The sequence below is a fragment of the Sphaerodactylus townsendi genome, linkage group LG10 (assembly GCF_021028975.2).
Source record: "Sphaerodactylus townsendi isolate TG3544 linkage group LG10, MPM_Stown_v2.3, whole genome shotgun sequence".
Taxonomy (NCBI): domain Eukaryota; kingdom Metazoa; phylum Chordata; class Lepidosauria; order Squamata; family Sphaerodactylidae; genus Sphaerodactylus; species Sphaerodactylus townsendi.
Window position 1 is genome coordinate 44,403,086 of NC_059434.1, and position 21,522 is coordinate 44,424,607.

General features: G+C 79.1%; 1 protein-coding gene across 1 annotated transcript in view; it reads right to left on the reverse strand.

Annotated features, from left to right (window-relative positions):
• GUCY1A1 (guanylate cyclase 1 soluble subunit alpha 1) overlaps positions 1-21,145 on the reverse strand; it is a 39,385-nt gene extending 18,240 nt beyond the window's left edge. Inside the window, exons 1-2 of the mRNA XM_048508736.1 lie at positions 21,058-21,145; positions 893-971 (exon numbers count right to left, since the gene is read on the reverse strand). Of these exons, the coding sequence (XP_048364693.1) occupies positions 893-971; positions 21,058-21,145 (167 nt within the window). The remainder of the gene's footprint in view (positions 1-892; positions 972-21,057) is intronic.
• Positions 21,146-21,522: the final 377 nt, after the last annotated feature.

Genomic DNA, 21,522 nt, shown 5'->3' on the forward strand with positions numbered 1-21,522 from the left:
TATGTCTTCACAGGTATTTCTTCCCCCCACTCCCATAATCACCCCACCAATAGTCAGCTCACATCCATACACCTTATAACCCTTATTACAATTTCAGCACATCCTCAATTCAGAACACACGTCAAGTTTGAAAGCCAGCAGAATTTACTATCAAGTAAATTTGTTTAACATTATCAAGTAAATTTGTTTAACATTATATTTTTAATTGGAAGTTAGAAATATAAGACCGTAATAAAACTATCCCTACTCCCAAGAATCATGAGATCATAAAGATAACTACATTACTACAAAACTAAAATTTAGCCTTCTTTGCCTGTATTTTTATTATGGAGATTCTTGACATTTATCGGGCACCATCTTTAAGGAAAAACTGGATTCACAAGTTAGCAACTTTAAACTGTCAGCTCTCTCATGCTGTAAGATTATGGGACAGGCAAACAGTAAAAATCCTCTTCAAAACAGCAAAAGAAATTACTCTAAAAGGGAATGTTGTTTGGGATTCAGTCTTGGTATCAAGATACATAATTCTGAAAAAAGATCCTTGTGGCTTGATATTAAATTTGATTCCACGCTCGTGATACATTTAGTGCCAACAATACCCCTCAGTCAATAGCACCCCCTCCCACAAATGTTTCTTGCCTTGAAAACCCTACAGGTTGTCTTAAGTCAACTGCAACTTGATGGTACTTTTTACCACCAGGATTTTTAATTCAGCTGCTTAGGATTGCTTTCTCAGGCTCCTAAATAATGTTAAATTCAATCAGAAATGTTGAATGACATGAAATAGATGAGCAGAAATTTGCTGTAAGAGTGCTATATCCTAATTCTTAGCAGAACATATGATGTGTGCTGCATTTATTTGGTACAACAACCATATGCATCCTCAACTAACCTGATTTCTTGTATTTTATGTTTTGATAGTGTTCTCTTCAGTGCAAGATACACCTTTTCATACTGGAATAAGGAAAAAACTTGTTAATGAAAATGACTGTTTTCAAAACCAAGAACTGAAACAGACATATTAGCACTCCAAAGAGACTTAAATTGTTCTTTAAACATTGGAAAATATCAGTTTTAAACAATATGACCAATGGATAGAAAAAATCAAAATAATGTCTAGTATCTAATCCTGTCCTGTGGCAGATGTTTTGATAAATTAAATCATACCACATACTAAGCAGAAAAAAGTATGTAAAATGCTCAGGCCTCGATCAAAAGAAACACATGAATGACACAAATGATATGCTTGCAGAGACAAGGGTTCCTAAAGCTCTGGCCCCTTCCGCATGGAGACGGAAGGGGTTGGGTCGGCGTAAACCACGCCAACCCCATGACGCTGGGACCGTCAACATGGACGGTCCCAGAACCAGCTGGGACGACAGCGCCGCGGAGCGCCGTCGCCTGGCCAACCCAGCTTGTCCCTGGCCCTCCGACACGTCGCCGAGGCCTGGAGACACGCCCCCCAGCCCTGCGCGCCTGCTTGAGCATCACAGGGTAGGGGGGCGTGTCCCCAGGCCTCGGCGACACGCCGGAGGGCCGGGGACCAGGTAAGTGAAGGTTGGGAGTGGGAGGGCGCCTTGGAGCTGCTGCCGTTCGCACAGCAGCGGCTCCAAGGCGGCATTTCCCAACAACCTCGCTTCCCAAGCGAGGTTGGGAAAAATCACCGACTTATAGAGGCGGCGCAAGAGCGGCCAGCGGCTGCGCGGCTTATGCAGCCTGTGCTTGGGCGCCATCCCCAAGGCGTTATAAAACGCCCATGCAGAAAGGGCCTAAGTTATGTGGAGGTGAGGCACCAGCTTTTAAATCTCCTTCAAACAGGTGATCAGTACTGTCAAGAATGTTATAGTGGCTGGTTTTCCAAGTTGTGTGGCCATAAACTAGTAGCTTTAACCCATAATGTTCTGCCTGCACCTCTGGCTGGCATCTTCAGAAGCTAGTCATGGTAAGATGTCTTTATGTTATAATGGTTTCTGACTGTCTAGACTTACAAACTATTCCTTTTCCTAGTTGAACACTATGGCAGAGAACAATGAGAAACCTATTCAGGGCTGCCAAGTCTTTTGTTATAGGAGGAGACTTCCCGGTGGCAGCCCCTGATCTCTGCTTCTTTTCAGCAGGGTCAACTGATATAAAATTTAGGAAAATTGCTGCTACATCAAGGGCATGATATCTTATCTGGGCCAAGCCTTGGGTGAATGCTAGAATGTTTTGTCAACAGTGTGATGTCATTTATGGGTTCACCCTAGAATAATGTCATGTTATCAATGTGATGGCACCATAACATGTCCATTCCTCCCCCTTAGTCTCCTGCTAAATACCAGCAGCCTGTTGACAGCCCTGAAACTATTCTGTATATTCACACCCTTCTTGAGGATCTTCCACCAACTATTCTCTATGGCTGTTTCCGCACGGCCTCCTTCTGCCCCCACACCGCCAAGAGTGCGGGCGGCGTGGGGGCGGAAGCCCGTTCGCATGCAAGCATGCGAACGGGCGAAGCGGAGGCCGGCAGACGGCAGGCGGCTCCACACGGAGCCGCCTCTGCGCCCTCCCCCGCCCCACTCACGGTGTCCTCCTCGTGGCCTTCACGAGCGTCACAGCCCCGCCCACACTGTCCTCCGACCTCCAGGGGTCGGAGGGCAGCCCCCCCCCCCCCCCCCCCCCCCCCCCCCCCCCCCCGCCCCCCCCCCCCGCCCCCCCCCCCCCCCGCCCCCCCCCCCCCCCGCCCCCCCCCCCCCCCGCCCCCCCCCCCCCCCACCCCCCCCCCCCCCCACCCCCCCCCCCCCCCCCCCCCCCCCCCCCCCACCCCCCCCCCCCCCCACACCCCCCCCCCCCCCCCCCCCCCCCCTCTCCCCCCATCCCCCCCCCCCCCCCCCGGCCCCACCCCCCCACCACCCCCCCCCCCCCCCCCCCCCCCCCCCCCCCCCCCCCCCCCCCCACCCCCCCCCCCCCCCACCCCCCCCCCCCCCCACCCCCCCCCCCCCCCACCCCCCCCCCCCCCCACCCCCCCCCCCCCCCACCCCCCCCCCCCCCCACCCCCCCCCCCCCCCACCCCCCCCCCCCCCCACCCCCCCCCCCCCCCACCCCCCCCCCCCCCCACCCCCCCCCCCCCCCACCCCCCCCCCCCCCCACCCCCCCCCCCCCCCACCCCCCCCCCCCCCCACCCCCCCCCCCCCCCACCCCCCCCCCCCCCCACCCCCCCCCCCCCCCACCCCCCCCCCCCCCCACCCCCCCCCCCCCCCACCCCCCCCCCCCCCCACCCCCCCCCCCCCCCACCCCCCCCCCCCCCCACCCCCCCCCCCCCCCACCCCCCCCCCCCCCCACCCCCCCCCCCCCCCACCCCCCCCCCCCCCCACCCCCCCCCCCCCCCACCCCCCCCCCCCCCCACCCCCCCCCCCCCCCACCCCCCCCCCCCCCCACCCCCCCCCCCCCCCACCCCCCCCCCCCCCCACCCCCCCCCCCCCCCACCCCCCCCCCCCCCCACCCCCCCCCCCCCCCACCCCCCCCCCCCCCCACCCCCCCCCCCCCCCACCCCCCCCCCCCCCCACCCCCCCCCCCCCCCACCCCCCCCCCCCCCCACCCCCCCCCCCCCCCACCCCCCCCCCCCCCCACCCCCCCCCCCCCCCACCCCCCCCCCCCCCCACCCCCCCCCCCCCCCACCCCCCCCCCCCCCCACCCCCCCCCCCCCCCACCCCCCCCCCCCCCCACCCCCCCCCCCCCCCACCCCCCCCCCCCCCCACCCCCCCCCCCCCCCACCCCCCCCCCCCCCCACCCCCCCCCCCCCCCACCCCCCCCCCCCCCCACCCCCCCCCCCCCCCACCCCCCCCCCCCCCCACCCCCCCCCCCCCCCACCCCCCCCCCCCCCCACCCCCCCCCCCCCCCACCCCCCCCCCCCCCCACCCCCCCCCCCCCCCACCCCCCCCCCCCCCCACCCCCCCCCCCCCCCACCCCCCCCCCCCCCCACCCCCCCCCCCCCCCACCCCCCCCCCCCCCCACCCCCCCCCCCCCCCACCCCCCCCCCCCCCCACCCCCCCCCCCCCCCACCCCCCCCCCCCCCCACCCCCCCCCCCCCCCACCCCCCCCCCCCCCCACCCCCCCCCCCCCCCACCCCCCCCCCCCCCCACCCCCCCCCCCCCCCACCCCCCCCCCCCCCCACCCCCCCCCCCCCCCACCCCCCCCCCCCCCCACCCCCCCCCCCCCCCACCCCCCCCCCCCCCCACCCCCCCCCCCCCCCACCCCCCCCCCCCCCCACCCCCCCCCCCCCCCACCCCCCCCCCCCCCCACCCCCCCCCCCCCCCACCCCCCCCCCCCCCCACCCCCCCCCCCCCCCACCCCCCCCCCCCCCCACCCCCCCCCCCCCCCACCCCCCCCCCCCCCCACCCCCCCCCCCCCCCACCCCCCCCCCCCCCCACCCCCCCCCCCCCCCACCCCCCCCCCCCCCCACCCCCCCCCCCCCCCACCCCCCCCCCCCCCCACCCCCCCCCCCCCCCACCCCCCCCCCCCCCCACCCCCCCCCCCCCCCACCCCCCCCCCCCCCCACCCCCCCCCCCCCCCACCCCCCCCCCCCCCCACCCCCCCCCCCCCCCACCCCCCCCCCCCCCCACCCCCCCCCCCCCCCACCCCCCCCCCCCCCCACCCCCCCCCCCCCCCACCCCCCCCCCCCCCCACCCCCCCCCCCCCCCACCCCCCCCCCCCCCCACCCCCCCCCCCCCCCACCCCCCCCCCCCCCCACCCCCCCCCCCCCCCACCCCCCCCCCCCCCCACCCCCCCCCCCCCCCACCCCCCCCCCCCCCCACCCCCCCCCCCCCCCACCCCCCCCCCCCCCCACCCCCCCCCCCCCCCACCCCCCCCCCCCCCCACCCCCCCCCCCCCCCACCCCCCCCCCCCCCCACCCCCCCCCCCCCCCACCCCCCCCCCCCCCCACCCCCCCCCCCCCCCACCCCCCCCCCCCCCCACCCCCCCCCCCCCCCACCCCCCCCCCCCCCCACCCCCCCCCCCCCCCACCCCCCCCCCCCCCCACCCCCCCCCCCCCCCACCCCCCCCCCCCCCCACCCCCCCCCCCCCCCACCCCCCCCCCCCCCCACCCCCCCCCCCCCCCACCCCCCCCCCCCCCCACCCCCCCCCCCCCCCACCCCCCCCCCCCCCCACCCCCCCCCCCCCCCACCCCCCCCCCCCCCCACCCCCCCCCCCCCCCACCCCCCCCCCCCCCCACCCCCCCCCCCCCCCACCCCCCCCCCCCCCCACCCCCCCCCCCCCCCACCCCCCCCCCCCCCCACCCCCCCCCCCCCCCACCCCCCCCCCCCCCCACCCCCCCCCCCCCCCACCCCCCCCCCCCCCCACCCCCCCCCCCCCCCACCCCCCCCCCCCCCCACCCCCCCCCCCCCCCACCCCCCCCCCCCCCCACCCCCCCCCCCCCCCACCCCCCCCCCCCCCCACCCCCCCCCCCCCCCACCCCCCCCCCCCCCCACCCCCCCCCCCCCCCACCCCCCCCCCCCCCCACCCCCCCCCCCCCCCACCCCCCCCCCCCCCCACCCCCCCCCCCCCCCACCCCCCCCCCCCCCCACCCCCCCCCCCCCCCACCCCCCCCCCCCCCCACCCCCCCCCCCCCCCACCCCCCCCCCCCCCCACCCCCCCCCCCCCCCACCCCCCCCCCCCCCCACCCCCCCCCCCCCCCACCCCCCCCCCCCCCCACCCCCCCCCCCCCCCACCCCCCCCCCCCCCCACCCCCCCCCCCCCCCACCCCCCCCCCCCCCCACCCCCCCCCCCCCCCACCCCCCCCCCCCCCCACCCCCCCCCCCCCCCACCCCCCCCCCCCCCCACCCCCCCCCCCCCCCACCCCCCCCCCCCCCCACCCCCCCCCCCCCCCACCCCCCCCCCCCCCCACCCCCCCCCCCCCCCACCCCCCCCCCCCCCCACCCCCCCCCCCCCCCACCCCCCCCCCCCCCCACCCCCCCCCCCCCCCACCCCCCCCCCCCCCCACCCCCCCCCCCCCCCACCCCCCCCCCCCCCCACCCCCCCCCCCCCCCACCCCCCCCCCCCCCCACCCCCCCCCCCCCCCACCCCCCCCCCCCCCCACCCCCCCCCCCCCCCACCCCCCCCCCCCCCCACCCCCCCCCCCCCCCACCCCCCCCCCCCCCCACCCCCCCCCCCCCCCACCCCCCCCCCCCCCCACCCCCCCCCCCCCCCACCCCCCCCCCCCCCCACCCCCCCCCCCCCCCACCCCCCCCCCCCCCCACCCCCCCCCCCCCCCACCCCCCCCCCCCCCCACCCCCCCCCCCCCCCACCCCCCCCCCCCCCCACCCCCCCCCCCCCCCACCCCCCCCCCCCCCCACCCCCCCCCCCCCCCACCCCCCCCCCCCCCCACCCCCCCCCCCCCCCACCCCCCCCCCCCCCCACCCCCCCCCCCCCCCACCCCCCCCCCCCCCCACCCCCCCCCCCCCCCACCCCCCCCCCCCCCCACCCCCCCCCCCCCCCACCCCCCCCCCCCCCCACCCCCCCCCCCCCCCACCCCCCCCCCCCCCCACCCCCCCCCCCCCCCACCCCCCCCCCCCCCCACCCCCCCCCCCCCCCACCCCCCCCCCCCCCCACCCCCCCCCCCCCCCACCCCCCCCCCCCCCCACCCCCCCCCCCCCCCACCCCCCCCCCCCCCCACCCCCCCCCCCCCCCACCCCCCCCCCCCCCCACCCCCCCCCCCCCCCACCCCCCCCCCCCCCCACCCCCCCCCCCCCCCACCCCCCCCCCCCCCCACCCCCCCCCCCCCCCACCCCCCCCCCCCCCCACCCCCCCCCCCCCCCACCCCCCCCCCCCCCCACCCCCCCCCCCCCCCACCCCCCCCCCCCCCCACCCCCCCCCCCCCCCACCCCCCCCCCCCCCCACCCCCCCCCCCCCCCACCCCCCCCCCCCCCCACCCCCCCCCCCCCCCACCCCCCCCCCCCCCCACCCCCCCCCCCCCCCACCCCCCCCCCCCCCCACCCCCCCCCCCCCCCACCCCCCCCCCCCCCCACCCCCCCCCCCCCCCACCCCCCCCCCCCCCCACCCCCCCCCCCCCCCACCCCCCCCCCCCCCCACCCCCCCCCCCCCCCACCCCCCCCCCCCCCCACCCCCCCCCCCCCCCACCCCCCCCCCCCCCCACCCCCCCCCCCCCCCACCCCCCCCCCCCCCCACCCCCCCCCCCCCCCACCCCCCCCCCCCCCCACCCCCCCCCCCCCCCACCCCCCCCCCCCCCCACCCCCCCCCCCCCCCACCCCCCCCCCCCCCCACCCCCCCCCCCCCCCACCCCCCCCCCCCCCCACCCCCCCCCCCCCCCACCCCCCCCCCCCCCCACCCCCCCCCCCCCCCACCCCCCCCCCCCCCCACCCCCCCCCCCCCCCACCCCCCCCCCCCCCCACCCCCCCCCCCCCCCACCCCCCCCCCCCCCCACCCCCCCCCCCCCCCACCCCCCCCCCCCCCCACCCCCCCCCCCCCCCACCCCCCCCCCCCCCCACCCCCCCCCCCCCCCACCCCCCCCCCCCCCCACCCCCCCCCCCCCCCACCCCCCCCCCCCCCCACCCCCCCCCCCCCCCACCCCCCCCCCCCCCCACCCCCCCCCCCCCCCACCCCCCCCCCCCCCCACCCCCCCCCCCCCCCACCCCCCCCCCCCCCCACCCCCCCCCCCCCCCACCCCCCCCCCCCCCCACCCCCCCCCCCCCCCACCCCCCCCCCCCCCCACCCCCCCCCCCCCCCACCCCCCCCCCCCCCCACCCCCCCCCCCCCCCACCCCCCCCCCCCCCCACCCCCCCCCCCCCCCACCCCCCCCCCCCCCCACCCCCCCCCCCCCCCACCCCCCCCCCCCCCCACCCCCCCCCCCCCCCACCCCCCCCCCCCCCCACCCCCCCCCCCCCCCACCCCCCCCCCCCCCCACCCCCCCCCCCCCCCACCCCCCCCCCCCCCCACCCCCCCCCCCCCCCACCCCCCCCCCCCCCCACCCCCCCCCCCCCCCACCCCCCCCCCCCCCCACCCCCCCCCCCCCCCACCCCCCCCCCCCCCCACCCCCCCCCCCCCCCACCCCCCCCCCCCCCCACCCCCCCCCCCCCCCACCCCCCCCCCCCCCCACCCCCCCCCCCCCCCACCCCCCCCCCCCCCCACCCCCCCCCCCCCCCACCCCCCCCCCCCCCCACCCCCCCCCCCCCCCACCCCCCCCCCCCCCCACCCCCCCCCCCCCCCACCCCCCCCCCCCCCCACCCCCCCCCCCCCCCACCCCCCCCCCCCCCCACCCCCCCCCCCCCCCACCCCCCCCCCCCCCCACCCCCCCCCCCCCCCACCCCCCCCCCCCCCCACCCCCCCCCCCCCCCACCCCCCCCCCCCCCCACCCCCCCCCCCCCCCACCCCCCCCCCCCCCCACCCCCCCCCCCCCCCACCCCCCCCCCCCCCCACCCCCCCCCCCCCCCACCCCCCCCCCCCCCCACCCCCCCCCCCCCCCACCCCCCCCCCCCCCCACCCCCCCCCCCCCCCACCCCCCCCCCCCCCCACCCCCCCCCCCCCCCACCCCCCCCCCCCCCCACCCCCCCCCCCCCCCACCCCCCCCCCCCCCCACCCCCCCCCCCCCCCACCCCCCCCCCCCCCCACCCCCCCCCCCCCCCACCCCCCCCCCCCCCCACCCCCCCCCCCCCCCACCCCCCCCCCCCCCCACCCCCCCCCCCCCCCACCCCCCCCCCCCCCCACCCCCCCCCCCCCCCACCCCCCCCCCCCCCCACCCCCCCCCCCCCCCACCCCCCCCCCCCCCCACCCCCCCCCCCCCCCACCCCCCCCCCCCCCCACCCCCCCCCCCCCCCACCCCCCCCCCCCCCCACCCCCCCCCCCCCCCACCCCCCCCCCCCCCCACCCCCCCCCCCCCCCACCCCCCCCCCCCCCCACCCCCCCCCCCCCCCACCCCCCCCCCCCCCCACCCCCCCCCCCCCCCACCCCCCCCCCCCCCCACCCCCCCCCCCCCCCACCCCCCCCCCCCCCCACCCCCCCCCCCCCCCACCCCCCCCCCCCCCCACCCCCCCCCCCCCCCACCCCCCCCCCCCCCCACCCCCCCCCCCCCCCACCCCCCCCCCCCCCCACCCCCCCCCCCCCCCACCCCCCCCCCCCCCCACCCCCCCCCCCCCCCACCCCCCCCCCCCCCCACCCCCCCCCCCCCCCACCCCCCCCCCCCCCCACCCCCCCCCCCCCCCACCCCCCCCCCCCCCCACCCCCCCCCCCCCCCACCCCCCCCCCCCCCCACCCCCCCCCCCCCCCACCCCCCCCCCCCCCCACCCCCCCCCCCCCCCACCCCCCCCCCCCCCCACCCCCCCCCCCCCCCACCCCCCCCCCCCCCCACCCCCCCCCCCCCCCACCCCCCCCCCCCCCCACCCCCCCCCCCCCCCACCCCCCCCCCCCCCCACCCCCCCCCCCCCCCACCCCCCCCCCCCCCCACCCCCCCCCCCCCCCACCCCCCCCCCCCCCCACCCCCCCCCCCCCCCACCCCCCCCCCCCCCCACCCCCCCCCCCCCCCACCCCCCCCCCCCCCCACCCCCCCCCCCCCCCACCCCCCCCCCCCCCCACCCCCCCCCCCCCCCACCCCCCCCCCCCCCCACCCCCCCCCCCCCCCACCCCCCCCCCCCCCCACCCCCCCCCCCCCCCACCCCCCCCCCCCCCCACCCCCCCCCCCCCCCACCCCCCCCCCCCCCCACCCCCCCCCCCCCCCACCCCCCCCCCCCCCCACCCCCCCCCCCCCCCACCCCCCCCCCCCCCCACCCCCCCCCCCCCCCACCCCCCCCCCCCCCCACCCCCCCCCCCCCCCACCCCCCCCCCCCCCCACCCCCCCCCCCCCCCACCCCCCCCCCCCCCCACCCCCCCCCCCCCCCACCCCCCCCCCCCCCCACCCCCCCCCCCCCCCACCCCCCCCCCCCCCCACCCCCCCCCCCCCCCACCCCCCCCCCCCCCCACCCCCCCCCCCCCCCACCCCCCCCCCCCCCCACCCCCCCCCCCCCCCACCCCCCCCCCCCCCCACCCCCCCCCCCCCCCACCCCCCCCCCCCCCCACCCCCCCCCCCCCCCACCCCCCCCCCCCCCCACCCCCCCCCCCCCCCACCCCCCCCCCCCCCCACCCCCCCCCCCCCCCACCCCCCCCCCCCCCCACCCCCCCCCCCCCCCACCCCCCCCCCCCCCCACCCCCCCCCCCCCCCACCCCCCCCCCCCCCCACCCCCCCCCCCCCCCACCCCCCCCCCCCCCCACCCCCCCCCCCCCCCACCCCCCCCCCCCCCCACCCCCCCCCCCCCCCACCCCCCCCCCCCCCCACCCCCCCCCCCCCCCACCCCCCCCCCCCCCCACCCCCCCCCCCCCCCACCCCCCCCCCCCCCCACCCCCCCCCCCCCCCACCCCCCCCCCCCCCCACCCCCCCCCCCCCCCACCCCCCCCCCCCCCCACCCCCCCCCCCCCCCACCCCCCCCCCCCCCCACCCCCCCCCCCCCCCACCCCCCCCCCCCCCCACCCCCCCCCCCCCCCACCCCCCCCCCCCCCCACCCCCCCCCCCCCCCACCCCCCCCCCCCCCCACCCCCCCCCCCCCCCACCCCCCCCCCCCCCCACCCCCCCCCCCCCCCACCCCCCCCCCCCCCCACCCCCCCCCCCCCCCACCCCCCCCCCCCCCCACCCCCCCCCCCCCCCACCCCCCCCCCCCCCCACCCCCCCCCCCCCCCACCCCCCCCCCCCCCCACCCCCCCCCCCCCCCACCCCCCCCCCCCCCCACCCCCCCCCCCCCCCACCCCCCCCCCCCCCCACCCCCCCCCCCCCCCACCCCCCCCCCCCCCCACCCCCCCCCCCCCCCACCCCCCCCCCCCCCCACCCCCCCCCCCCCCCACCCCCCCCCCCCCCCACCCCCCCCCCCCCCCACCCCCCCCCCCCCCCACCCCCCCCCCCCCCCACCCCCCCCCCCCCCCACCCCCCCCCCCCCCCACCCCCCCCCCCCCCCACCCCCCCCCCCCCCCACCCCCCCCCCCCCCCACCCCCCCCCCCCCCCACCCCCCCCCCCCCCCACCCCCCCCCCCCCCCACCCCCCCCCCCCCCCACCCCCCCCCCCCCCCACCCCCCCCCCCCCCCACCCCCCCCCCCCCCCACCCCCCCCCCCCCCCACCCCCCCCCCCCCCCACCCCCCCCCCCCCCCACCCCCCCCCCCCCCCACCCCCCCCCCCCCCCACCCCCCCCCCCCCCCACCCCCCCCCCCCCCCACCCCCCCCCCCCCCCACCCCCCCCCCCCCCCACCCCCCCCCCCCCCCACCCCCCCCCCCCCCCACCCCCCCCCCCCCCCACCCCCCCCCCCCCCCACCCCCCCCCCCCCCCACCCCCCCCCCCCCCCACCCCCCCCCCCCCCCACCCCCCCCCCCCCCCACCCCCCCCCCCCCCCACCCCCCCCCCCCCCCACCCCCCCCCCCCCCCACCCCCCCCCCCCCCCACCCCCCCCCCCCCCCACCCCCCCCCCCCCCCACCCCCCCCCCCCCCCACCCCCCCCCCCCCCCACCCCCCCCCCCCCCCACCCCCCCCCCCCCCCACCCCCCCCCCCCCCCACCCCCCCCCCCCCCCACCCCCCCCCCCCCCCACCCCCCCCCCCCCCCACCCCCCCCCCCCCCCACCCCCCCCCCCCCCCACCCCCCCCCCCCCCCACCCCCCCCCCCCCCCACCCCCCCCCCCCCCCACCCCCCCCCCCCCCCACCCCCCCCCCCCCCCACCCCCCCCCCCCCCCACCCCCCCCCCCCCCCACCCCCCCCCCCCCCCACCCCCCCCCCCCCCCACCCCCCCCCCCCCCCACCCCCCCCCCCCCCCACCCCCCCCCCCCCCCACCCCCCCCCCCCCCCACCCCCCCCCCCCCCCACCCCCCCCCCCCCCCACCCCCCCCCCCCCCCACCCCCCCCCCCCCCCACCCCCCCCCCCCCCCACCCCCCCCCCCCCCCACCCCCCCCCCCCCCCACCCCCCCCCCCCCCCACCCCCCCCCCCCCCCACCCCCCCCCCCCCCCACCCCCCCCCCCCCCCACCCCCCCCCCCCCCCACCCCCCCCCCCCCCCACCCCCCCCCCCCCCCACCCCCCCCCCCCCCCACCCCCCCCCCCCCCCACCCCCCCCCCCCCCCACCCCCCCCCCCCCCCACCCCCCCCCCCCCCCACCCCCCCCCCCCCCCACCCCCCCCCCCCCCCACCCCCCCCCCCCCCCACCCCCCCCCCCCCCCACCCCCCCCCCCCCCCACCCCCCCCCCCCCCCACCCCCCCCCCCCCCCACCCCCCCCCCCCCCCACCCCCCCCCCCCCCCACCCCCCCCCCCCCCCACCCCCCCCCCCCCCCACCCCCCCCCCCCCCCACCCCCCCCCCCCCCCACCCCCCCCCCCCCCCACCCCCCCCCCCCCCCACCCCCCCCCCCCCCCACCCCCCCCCCCCCCCACCCCCCCCCCCCCCCACCCCCCCCCCCCCCCACCCCCCCCCCCCCCCACCCCCCCCCCCCCCCACCCCCCCCCCCCCCCACCCCCCCCCCCCCCCACCCCCCCCCCCCCCCACCCCCCCCCCCCCCCACCCCCCCCCCCCCCCACCCCCCCCCCCCCCCACCCCCCCCCCCCCCCACCCCCCCCCCCCCCCACCCCCCCCCCCCCCCACCCCCCCCCCCCCCCACCCCCCCCCCCCCCCACCCCCCCCCCCCCCCACCCCCCCCCCCCCCCACCCCCCCCCCCCCCCACCCCCCCCCCCCCCCACCCCCCCCCCCCCCCACCCCCCCCCCCCCCCACCCCCCCCCCCCCCCACCCCCCCCCCCCCCCACCCCCCCCCCCCCCCACCCCCCCCCCCCCCCACCCCCCCCCCCCCCCACCCCCCCCCCCCCCCACCCCCCCCCCCCCCCACCCCCCCCCCCCCCCACCCCCCCCCCCCCCCACCCCCCCCCCCCCCCACCCCCCCCCCCCCCCACCCCCCCCCCCCCCCACCCCCCCCCCCCCCCACCCCCCCCCCCCCCCACCCCCCCCCCCCCCCACCCCCCCCCCCCCCCACCCCCCCCCCCCCCCACCCCCCCCCCCCCCCACCCCCCCCCCCCCCCACCCCCCCCCCCCCCCACCCCCCCCCCCCCCCACCCCCCCCCCCCCCCACCCCCCCCCCCCCCCACCCCCCCCCCCCCCCACCCCCCCCCCCCCCCACCCCCCCCCCCCCCCACCCCCCCCCCCCCCCACCCCCCCCCCCCCCCACCCCCCCCCCCCCCCACCCCCCCCCCCCCCCACCCCCCCCCCCCCCCACCCCCCCCCCCCCCCACCCCCCCCCCCCCCCACCCCCCCCCCCCCCCACCCCCCCCCCCCCCCACCCCCCCCCCCCCCCACCCCCCCCCCCCCCCACCCCCCCCCCCCCCCACCCCCCCCCCCCCCCACCCCCCCCCCCCCCCACCCCCCCCCCCCCCCACCCCCCCCCCCCCCCACCCCCCCCCCCCCCCACCCCCCCCCCCCCCCACCCCCCCCCCCCCCCACCCCCCCCCCCCCCCACCCCCCCCCCCCCCCACCCCCCCCCCCCCCCACCCCCCCCCCCCCCCACCCCCCCCCCCCCCCACCCCCCCCCCCCCCCACCCCCCCCCCCCCCCACCCCCCCCCCCCCCCACCCCCCCCCCCCCCCACCCCCCCCCCCCCCCACCCCCCCCCCCCCCCACCCCCCCCCCCCCCCACCCCCCCCCCCCCCCACCCCCCCCCCCCCCCACCCCCCCCCCCCCCCACCCCCCCCCCCCCCCACCCCCCCCCCCCCCCACCCCCCCCCCCCCCCACCCCCCCCCCCCCCCACCCCCCCCCCCCCCCACCCCCCCCCCCCCCCACCCCCCCCCCCCCCCACCCCCCCCCCCCCCCACCCCCCCCCCCCCCCACCCCCCCCCCCCCCCACCCCCCCCCCCCCCCACCCCCCCCCCCCCCCACCCCCCCCCCCCCCCACCCCCCCCCCCCCCCACCCCCCCCCCCCCCCACCCCCCCCCCCCCCCACCCCCCCCCCCCCCCACCCCCCCCCCCCCCCACCCCCCCCCCCCCCCACCCCCCCCCCCCCCCACCCCCCCCCCCCCCCACCCCCCCCCCCCCCCACCCCCCCCCCCCCCCACCCCCCCCCCCCCCCACCCCCCCCCCCCCCCACCCCCCCCCCCCCCCACCCCCCCCCCCCCCCACCCCCCCCCCCCCCCACCCCCCCCCCCCCCCACCCCCCCCCCCCCCCACCCCCCCCCCCCCCCACCCCCCCCCCCCCCCACCCCCCCCCCCCCCCACCCCCCCCCCCCCCCACCCCCCCCCCCCCCCACCCCCCCCCCCCCCCACCCCCCCCCCCCCCCACCCCCCCCCCCCCCCACCCCCCCCCCCCCCCACCCCCCCCCCCCCCCACCCCCCCCCCCCCCCACCCCCCCCCCCCCCCACCCCCCCCCCCCCCCACCCCCCCCCCCCCCCACCCCCCCCCCCCCCCACCCCCCCCCCCCCCCACCCCCCCCCCCCCCCACCCCCCCCCCCCCCCACCCCCCCCCCCCCCCACCCCCCCCCCCCCCCACCCCCCCCCCCCCCCACCCCCCCCCCCCCCCACCCCCCCCCCCCCCCACCCCCCCCCCCCCCCACCCCCCCCCCCCCCCACCCCCCCCCCCCCCCACCCCCCCCCCCCCCCACCCCCCCCCCCCCCCACCCCCCCCCCCCCCCACCCCCCCCCCCCCCCACCCCCCCCCCCCCCCACCCCCCCCCCCCCCCACCCCCCCCCCCCCCCACCCCCCCCCCCCCCCACCCCCCCCCCCCCCCACCCCCCCCCCCCCCCACCCCCCCCCCCCCCCACCCCCCCCCCCCCCCACCCCCCCCCCCCCCCACCCCCCCCCCCCCCCACCCCCCCCCCCCCCCACCCCCCCCCCCCCCCACCCCCCCCCCCCCCCACCCCCCCCCCCCCCCACCCCCCCCCCCCCCCACCCCCCCCCCCCCCCACCCCCCCCCCCCCCCACCCCCCCCCCCCCCCACCCCCCCCCCCCCCCACCCCCCCCCCCCCCCACCCCCCCCCCCCCCCACCCCCCCCCCCCCCCACCCCCCCCCCCCCCCACCCCCCCCCCCCCCCACCCCCCCCCCCCCCCACCCCCCCCCCCCCCCACCCCCCCCCCCCCCCACCCCCCCCCCCCCCCACCCCCCCCCCCCCCCACCCCCCCCCCCCCCCACCCCCCCCCCCCCCCACCCCCCCCCCCCCCCACCCCCCCCCCCCCCCACCCCCCCCCCCCCCCACCCCCCCCCCCCCCCACCCCCCCCCCCCCCCACCCCCCCCCCCCCCCACCCCCCCCCCCCCCCACCCCCCCCCCCCCCCACCCCCCCCCCCCCCCACCCCCCCCCCCCCCCACCCCCCCCCCCCCCCACCCCCCCCCCCCCCCACCCCCCCCCCCCCCCACCCCCCCCCCCCCCCACCCCCCCCCCCCCCCACCCCCCCCCCCCCCCACCCCCCCCCCCCCCCACCCCCCCCCCCCCCCACCCCCCCCCCCCCCCACCCCCCCCCCCCCCCACCCCCCCCCCCCCCCACCCCCCCCCCCCCCCACCCCCCCCCCCCCCCACCCCCCCCCCCCCCCACCCCCCCCCCCCCCCACCCCCCCCCCCCCCCACCCCCCCCCCCCCCCACCCCCCCCCCCCCCCACCCCCCCCCCCCCCCACCCCCCCCCCCCCCCACCCCCCCCCCCCCCCACCCCCCCCCCCCCCCACCCCCCCCCCCCCCCACCCCCCCCCCCCCCCACCCCCCCCCCCCCCCACCCCCCCCCCCCCCCACCCCCCCCCCCCCCCACCCCCCCCCCCCCCCACCCCCCCCCCCCCCCACCCCCCCCCCCCCCCACCCCCCCCCCCCCCCACCCCCCCCCCCCCCCACCCCCCCCCCCCCCCACCCCCCCCCCCCCCCACCCCCCCCCCCCCCCACCCCCCCCCCCCCCCACCCCCCCCCCCCCCCACCCCCCCCCCCCCCCACCCCCCCCCCCCCCCACCCCCCCCCCCCCCCACCCCCCCCCCCCCCCACCCCCCCCCCCCCCCACCCCCCCCCCCCCCCACCCCCCCCCCCCCCCACCCCCCCCCCCCCCCACCCCCCCCCCCCCCCACCCCCCCCCCCCCCCACCCCCCCCCCCCCCCACCCCCCCCCCCCCCCACCCCCCCCCCCCCCCACCCCCCCCCCCCCCCACCCCCCCCCCCCCCCACCCCCCCCCCCCCCCACCCCCCCCCCCCCCCACCCCCCCCCCCCCCCACCCCCCCCCCCCCCCACCCCCCCCCCCCCCCACCCCCCCCCCCCCCCACCCCCCCCCCCCCCCACCCCCCCCCCCCCCCACCCCCCCCCCCCCCCACCCCCCCCCCCCCCCACCCCCCCCCCCCCCCACCCCCCCCCCCCCCCACCCCCCCCCCCCCCCACCCCCCCCCCCCCCCACCCCCCCCCCCCCCCACCCCCCCCCCCCCCCACCCCCCCCCCCCCCCACCCCCCCCCCCCCCCACCCCCCCCCCCCCCCACCCCCCCCCCCCCCCACCCCCCCCCCCCCCCACCCCCCCCCCCCCCCACCCCCCCCCCCCCCCACCCCCCCCCCCCCCCACCCCCCCCCCCCCCCACCCCCCCCCCCCCCCACCCCCCCCCCCCCCCACCCCCCCCCCCCCCCACCCCCCCCCCCCCCCACCCCCCCCCCCCCCCACCCCCCCCCCCCCCCACCCCCCCCCCCCCCCACCCCCCCCCCCCCCCACCCCCCCCCCCCCCCACCCCCCCCCCCCCCCACCCCCCCCCCCCCCCACCCCCCCCCCCCCCCACCCCCCCCCCCCCCCACCCCCCCCCCCCCCCACCCCCCCCCCCCCCCACCCCCCCCCCCCCCCACCCCCCCCCCCCCCCACCCCCCCCCCCCCCCACCCCCCCCCCCCCCCACCCCCCCCCCCCCCCACCCCCCCCCCCCCCCACCCCCCCCCCCCCCCACCCCCCCCCCCCCCCACCCCCCCCCCCCCCCACCCCCCCCCCCCCCCACCCCCCCCCCCCCCCACCCCCCCCCCCCCCCACCCCCCCCCCCCCCCACCCCCCCCCCCCCCCACCCCCCCCCCCCCCCACCCCCCCCCCCCCCCACCCCCCCCCCCCCCCACCCCCCCCCCCCCCCACCCCCCCCCCCCCCCACCCCCCCCCCCCCCCACCCCCCCCCCCCCCCACCCCCCCCCCCCCCCACCCCCCCCCCCCCCCACCCCCCCCCCCCCCCACCCCCCCCCCCCCCCACCCCCCCCCCCCCCCACCCCCCCCCCCCCCCACCCCCCCCCCCCCCCACCCCCCCCCCCCCCCACCCCCCCCCCCCCCCACCCCCCCCCCCCCCCACCCCCCCCCCCCCCCACCCCCCCCCCCCCCCACCCCCCCCCCCCCCCACCCCCCCCCCCCCCCACCCCCCCCCCCCCCCACCCCCCCCCCCCCCCACCCCCCCCCCCCCCCACCCCCCCCCCCCCCCACCCCCCCCCCCCCCCACCCCCCCCCCCCCCCACCCCCCCCCCCCCCCACCCCCCCCCCCCCCCACCCCCCCCCCCCCCCCCCCCCCCCCCCCACCCCCCCCCCCCCCCACCCCCCCCCCCCCCAACACCCCCCACCCCCCTCCCCGCCCCCCCCCCCACCACCCCCCCCCACCCCCAGCCCCCCCCCCCCCCCCCCCCCCCCCCCCCCCCCCCCACCCGTGCGGAAACGGCCACAGTGATTAAATGTGGTGGAAAGTACCACTGCTTTCACATGTCTTGCTGCACTGGACACCTGAATCAGTGACACTTCACTTCTTCAGATTTCTTATCTGCATAGTGCAAGAATGACTGCATCAACTGACAGCTTTACTAATCCTTATAAGAAATAGAATAAATGGATATATGTCTGCCCCACTCATTCAGTCACAGCCCATTCTGGGTGGGGGGAATCTACCTTTGGAGCTGGCAGACCACCGAACTGGCATGGGTGCCCACTCCACTGGTACAAGGGCAAAGGTGCTAGTGGAGAAGCAACTTACCCAGGTGGCCAGGTGCTGTGCAGCTCTATGACAACCAACCCAGAAGCCCTCATCATTGCCCAGGCCTGCTGGTGCAAAATGGTGCATCAGTGGGGCCAGTGGTGGACCAGGGAGGCATGGCTGACCTTAACCAGCTTCCACTTCCCAGCTGGGCCCTGTGTGCTGGCAGAGGAGGCAGCAGAGATATACCACAATTCTCTATTCTCCCTAATGGGGATTTTTTGGCTTTAAATTTTTTTTAAGTTTTCTGGCCTTCCTGGCAGAAAAGTCCTTTGGAGGGGTGAGGTGGCATTGGAGTGGCACCATCCTTTCCCTCCTGTCATCTCTGTATTGGGTTGTCAGTATCAAGATGGAATGTCTAGCAATTCTGTTTTCTAGTATCAGAGTTTTGGACTTCTTGAGCAGGAGTACAAATTGCAGATGAGAAAGAGGGGAAAGTCATTAGTGATATTCCCACACTGGTAGATCCTGCTTGAACACTGATTTTTATTCTTCAGTATTTTCTAAGAGACGTATTTTCTAAGAGACAGAGGCCCTTTCCGCATGGGCCAAAAACGGCGGCCTGGGGACGGCAAAAACGCCGTCCCCAGGGAGCCGTTTGCACAGGCGGCGCTGCTGAAATGCAGCAGCACCGACCTGGCTCCCCTTCCCTTCCCCCAGGGCGGCATCAGGCCACCCTCAAAAACACCCATTAGAACTGCAGGTTTTTGAGTAAACAGCGTGTTCCCGGTGGTGCGGTGCAAACGGCACCGGCTGAACATCGCTATTGCTCAGTCCCTCTCCCACTTATCTATTCGCCGCCATCGCTTGGCTGGCCTTCTACATCCCTCCCTCACTGTCGTCCGACCCCTGGAGGTCGGAGGGCAGCGTGGGCGGGGCTTAGGAGGCCAGCAGGGTGACGATGGCGACGAGGTAAGTGGGAGAGCGACGGGGAAGAGGCAGCTCCGTGCGGAGCCGCCTCTCCTGTGCCGGCCTCTGCGGGGGCCACTCGCACGCTCGCGTGCGAACGGCCCCCACTCTTCCACCTGCAGAATTCCTGCCGGTGTGAGGGCGCCCGTGCGGAAAGGGCCAGAGTTCTTACTGCAATAGAGCATCCAATTTTTCAGGAATGTCCTCAGGCAAAATAGAAGTCACTGCTTAACAAAAGTAACACTACTACGAACTGTTTTAAGATATTAGCCCTCCGCTTCGCAGAAGAGATAGAATTCTTCAATCTTGTTTATAGGGGAGAATTAAATCCTGCATCAAAATGACATAAGGAGCAGATTCCAAACAATGTACTAAAAGACACTTCTCCATGAGAGTGGCTAAAGCCTCACATTAAATGAATATGTCAGTATTATATCCTTTGTAGGGAAATAGATACTCCAGCTCTAGAAGCATCAGGTTTAGATTAGAAAAATACTTCCCTCAGCATCAAGTTACCATCCCTGGGCCAAAATTCTTCAGTCAATAAAATCCAGATCAGAAACCACTGATCCTGAAGCCCAGGTGACAAATAGATATAACTAGAAACATAGGGGAACCATTGCTAGACTTGACCCCACAATTCACTTTTTGTAATACTTCCCTTCTACTGACAGTTCAGCTGTGCTGGCTGGGGCCAGTTTTTGTAACAGTATGTAGGTGCTACAATGCCAGGAACTAGCCATGTATTTCTGAGGAACCAAATGTAGATCCACATTCCTACAACCCTCATGTGGGATTTCAGGTAAAATAAAATACATCCAGAGATCTCCCAAATAACACGTAGTGTGGTTTTAACATGTAAGAATAATTAATCTGCAATATTCCTAAATTTGTGAATTCCTTAGATCAGCAATAGTTAATGGTGAGATTACAGGGACAGAGCAAGGTCTAGACACTCCTAAACTATTAAGCATTTGTATGTATTTGCAATCAATACTCAATTTTTATGTCTTATAGCCACTTCCGTTGTTCCAAGTATCAGAATTTGGACTGGAGTCAGATATTGGAAGTATAAAAAAACTGCAGGGGTTGCATTCGTTCTCAATAATCATCCAGATGTAAATCAAGGACTTGATTTTTATGTTATTTTACACCATGTTATTTTATACATTCTTTTGTGTTCTAAATTACTTATTGATTGTTATTGATATTGTTTTGTGGAAGTGAGCTGCCCTTTAGGTCCTTGAGGTCACAGAAGTCAATACTTATTTGGTACCTCTGTCACTGTATCTGTGCTCTACTGGTTTAGCCCCAGCCCAATTTTTGAAATGTGCTGGTGGGGGCATTAAGGGAATAGTCTATTATGTATTTGTAGGAGGGTCAGGATGGGGAATGGGGATGGTTTTTAAAGTAGGTTTTGCAATGATTTTCAGATTGTTCTATGATGTTTTATTATTGTTTCACATCCAGAGGCTTCTGTGATGGGTGAGAAATAAGTACAAAGATAAATAAATATGAATTGTATAAATTATATGAATTTGTTTTTATTGTTATTGCTGAGATTTTGTAGGTTGTGTCTAAACACATATTCCACTAAATTCTAAACACATCTTAATCACTAAATGTATTTTTCTCAGTTATGTCTAACTACATTTCACACCTCACTGAAGTTACAATGTGTGGATTTACAAATACTTAATCATATTGACTTCAAAATTAATTGAGATTGAAGAATTATTCCAAAGCAAATTGCTACTTATAAGTTGAATCAAACAATCTAAAGTTGTAAAGGCACACTATTCAGTAGTCAAAAAGATGTCTACCAGAGGACCTACAAAGCTGCTTTTGGTCTAAACAGACTAATATTGTCAATTATAGATGCATTGTGAGATGGTAAGTAATTGACATATTACCAAAGCAATCCTAAAGGGAACTATGCCTGCGTAAATCAAAGTTACACTAGCATAGCATCCTAGCACTGCTCTCAGCTGACCATTGATAGGCAAGGGGCAAGTCCCTAAGCCAGCACGGAAGGGGGAAGGCCAGTAATGTGGCAGGAGATGTGTGGCTAACGTGTGCCATTGCACAACACTGACAGCTACCCAGCTTCCAAAGGGGTGACTCTGTAGTGACAGGTAAGCAAAGGCAACTCAAACCTGCTTCTGTGTTCTCCTCACCTGAGGCTGGGTGCCACCCAGCAATATCACCTCCAATGATCAAACCAGTATTGCATTCATGCAAGGTGGCATGAGTCATGGCCACCATGGACCCTGTGATGCAATTGGAAATTTCCAAGCAAATTGCCCTGGACAGAGTGTTTTCAGTCCCACAATGTGCTGTTAGTTCACTGTTTTGCCTGAAACCCACCACCCCCAGCAAAGAACAGGGCTCATCAATGGTTTGGGAGTTCAGCAGCAGTCCCACTTTGTGGAGCAGCTTATAGGACAACCTTCCACTCATTCCCTTGCAAAATCATATCCTTGTGCAACAGCTGCAGTGGATGGATCATTAGTAGTCCCTGAGCACTTCAACACAGGATGAGTGAGTGCAGCATGGATGGGACCAGTATCTGCTCCAAAGTGGGTTCAAAGTGAATTCCTTCCTCATGGGGCTGGGATTATGGACCTTGTGGGTCACCACAG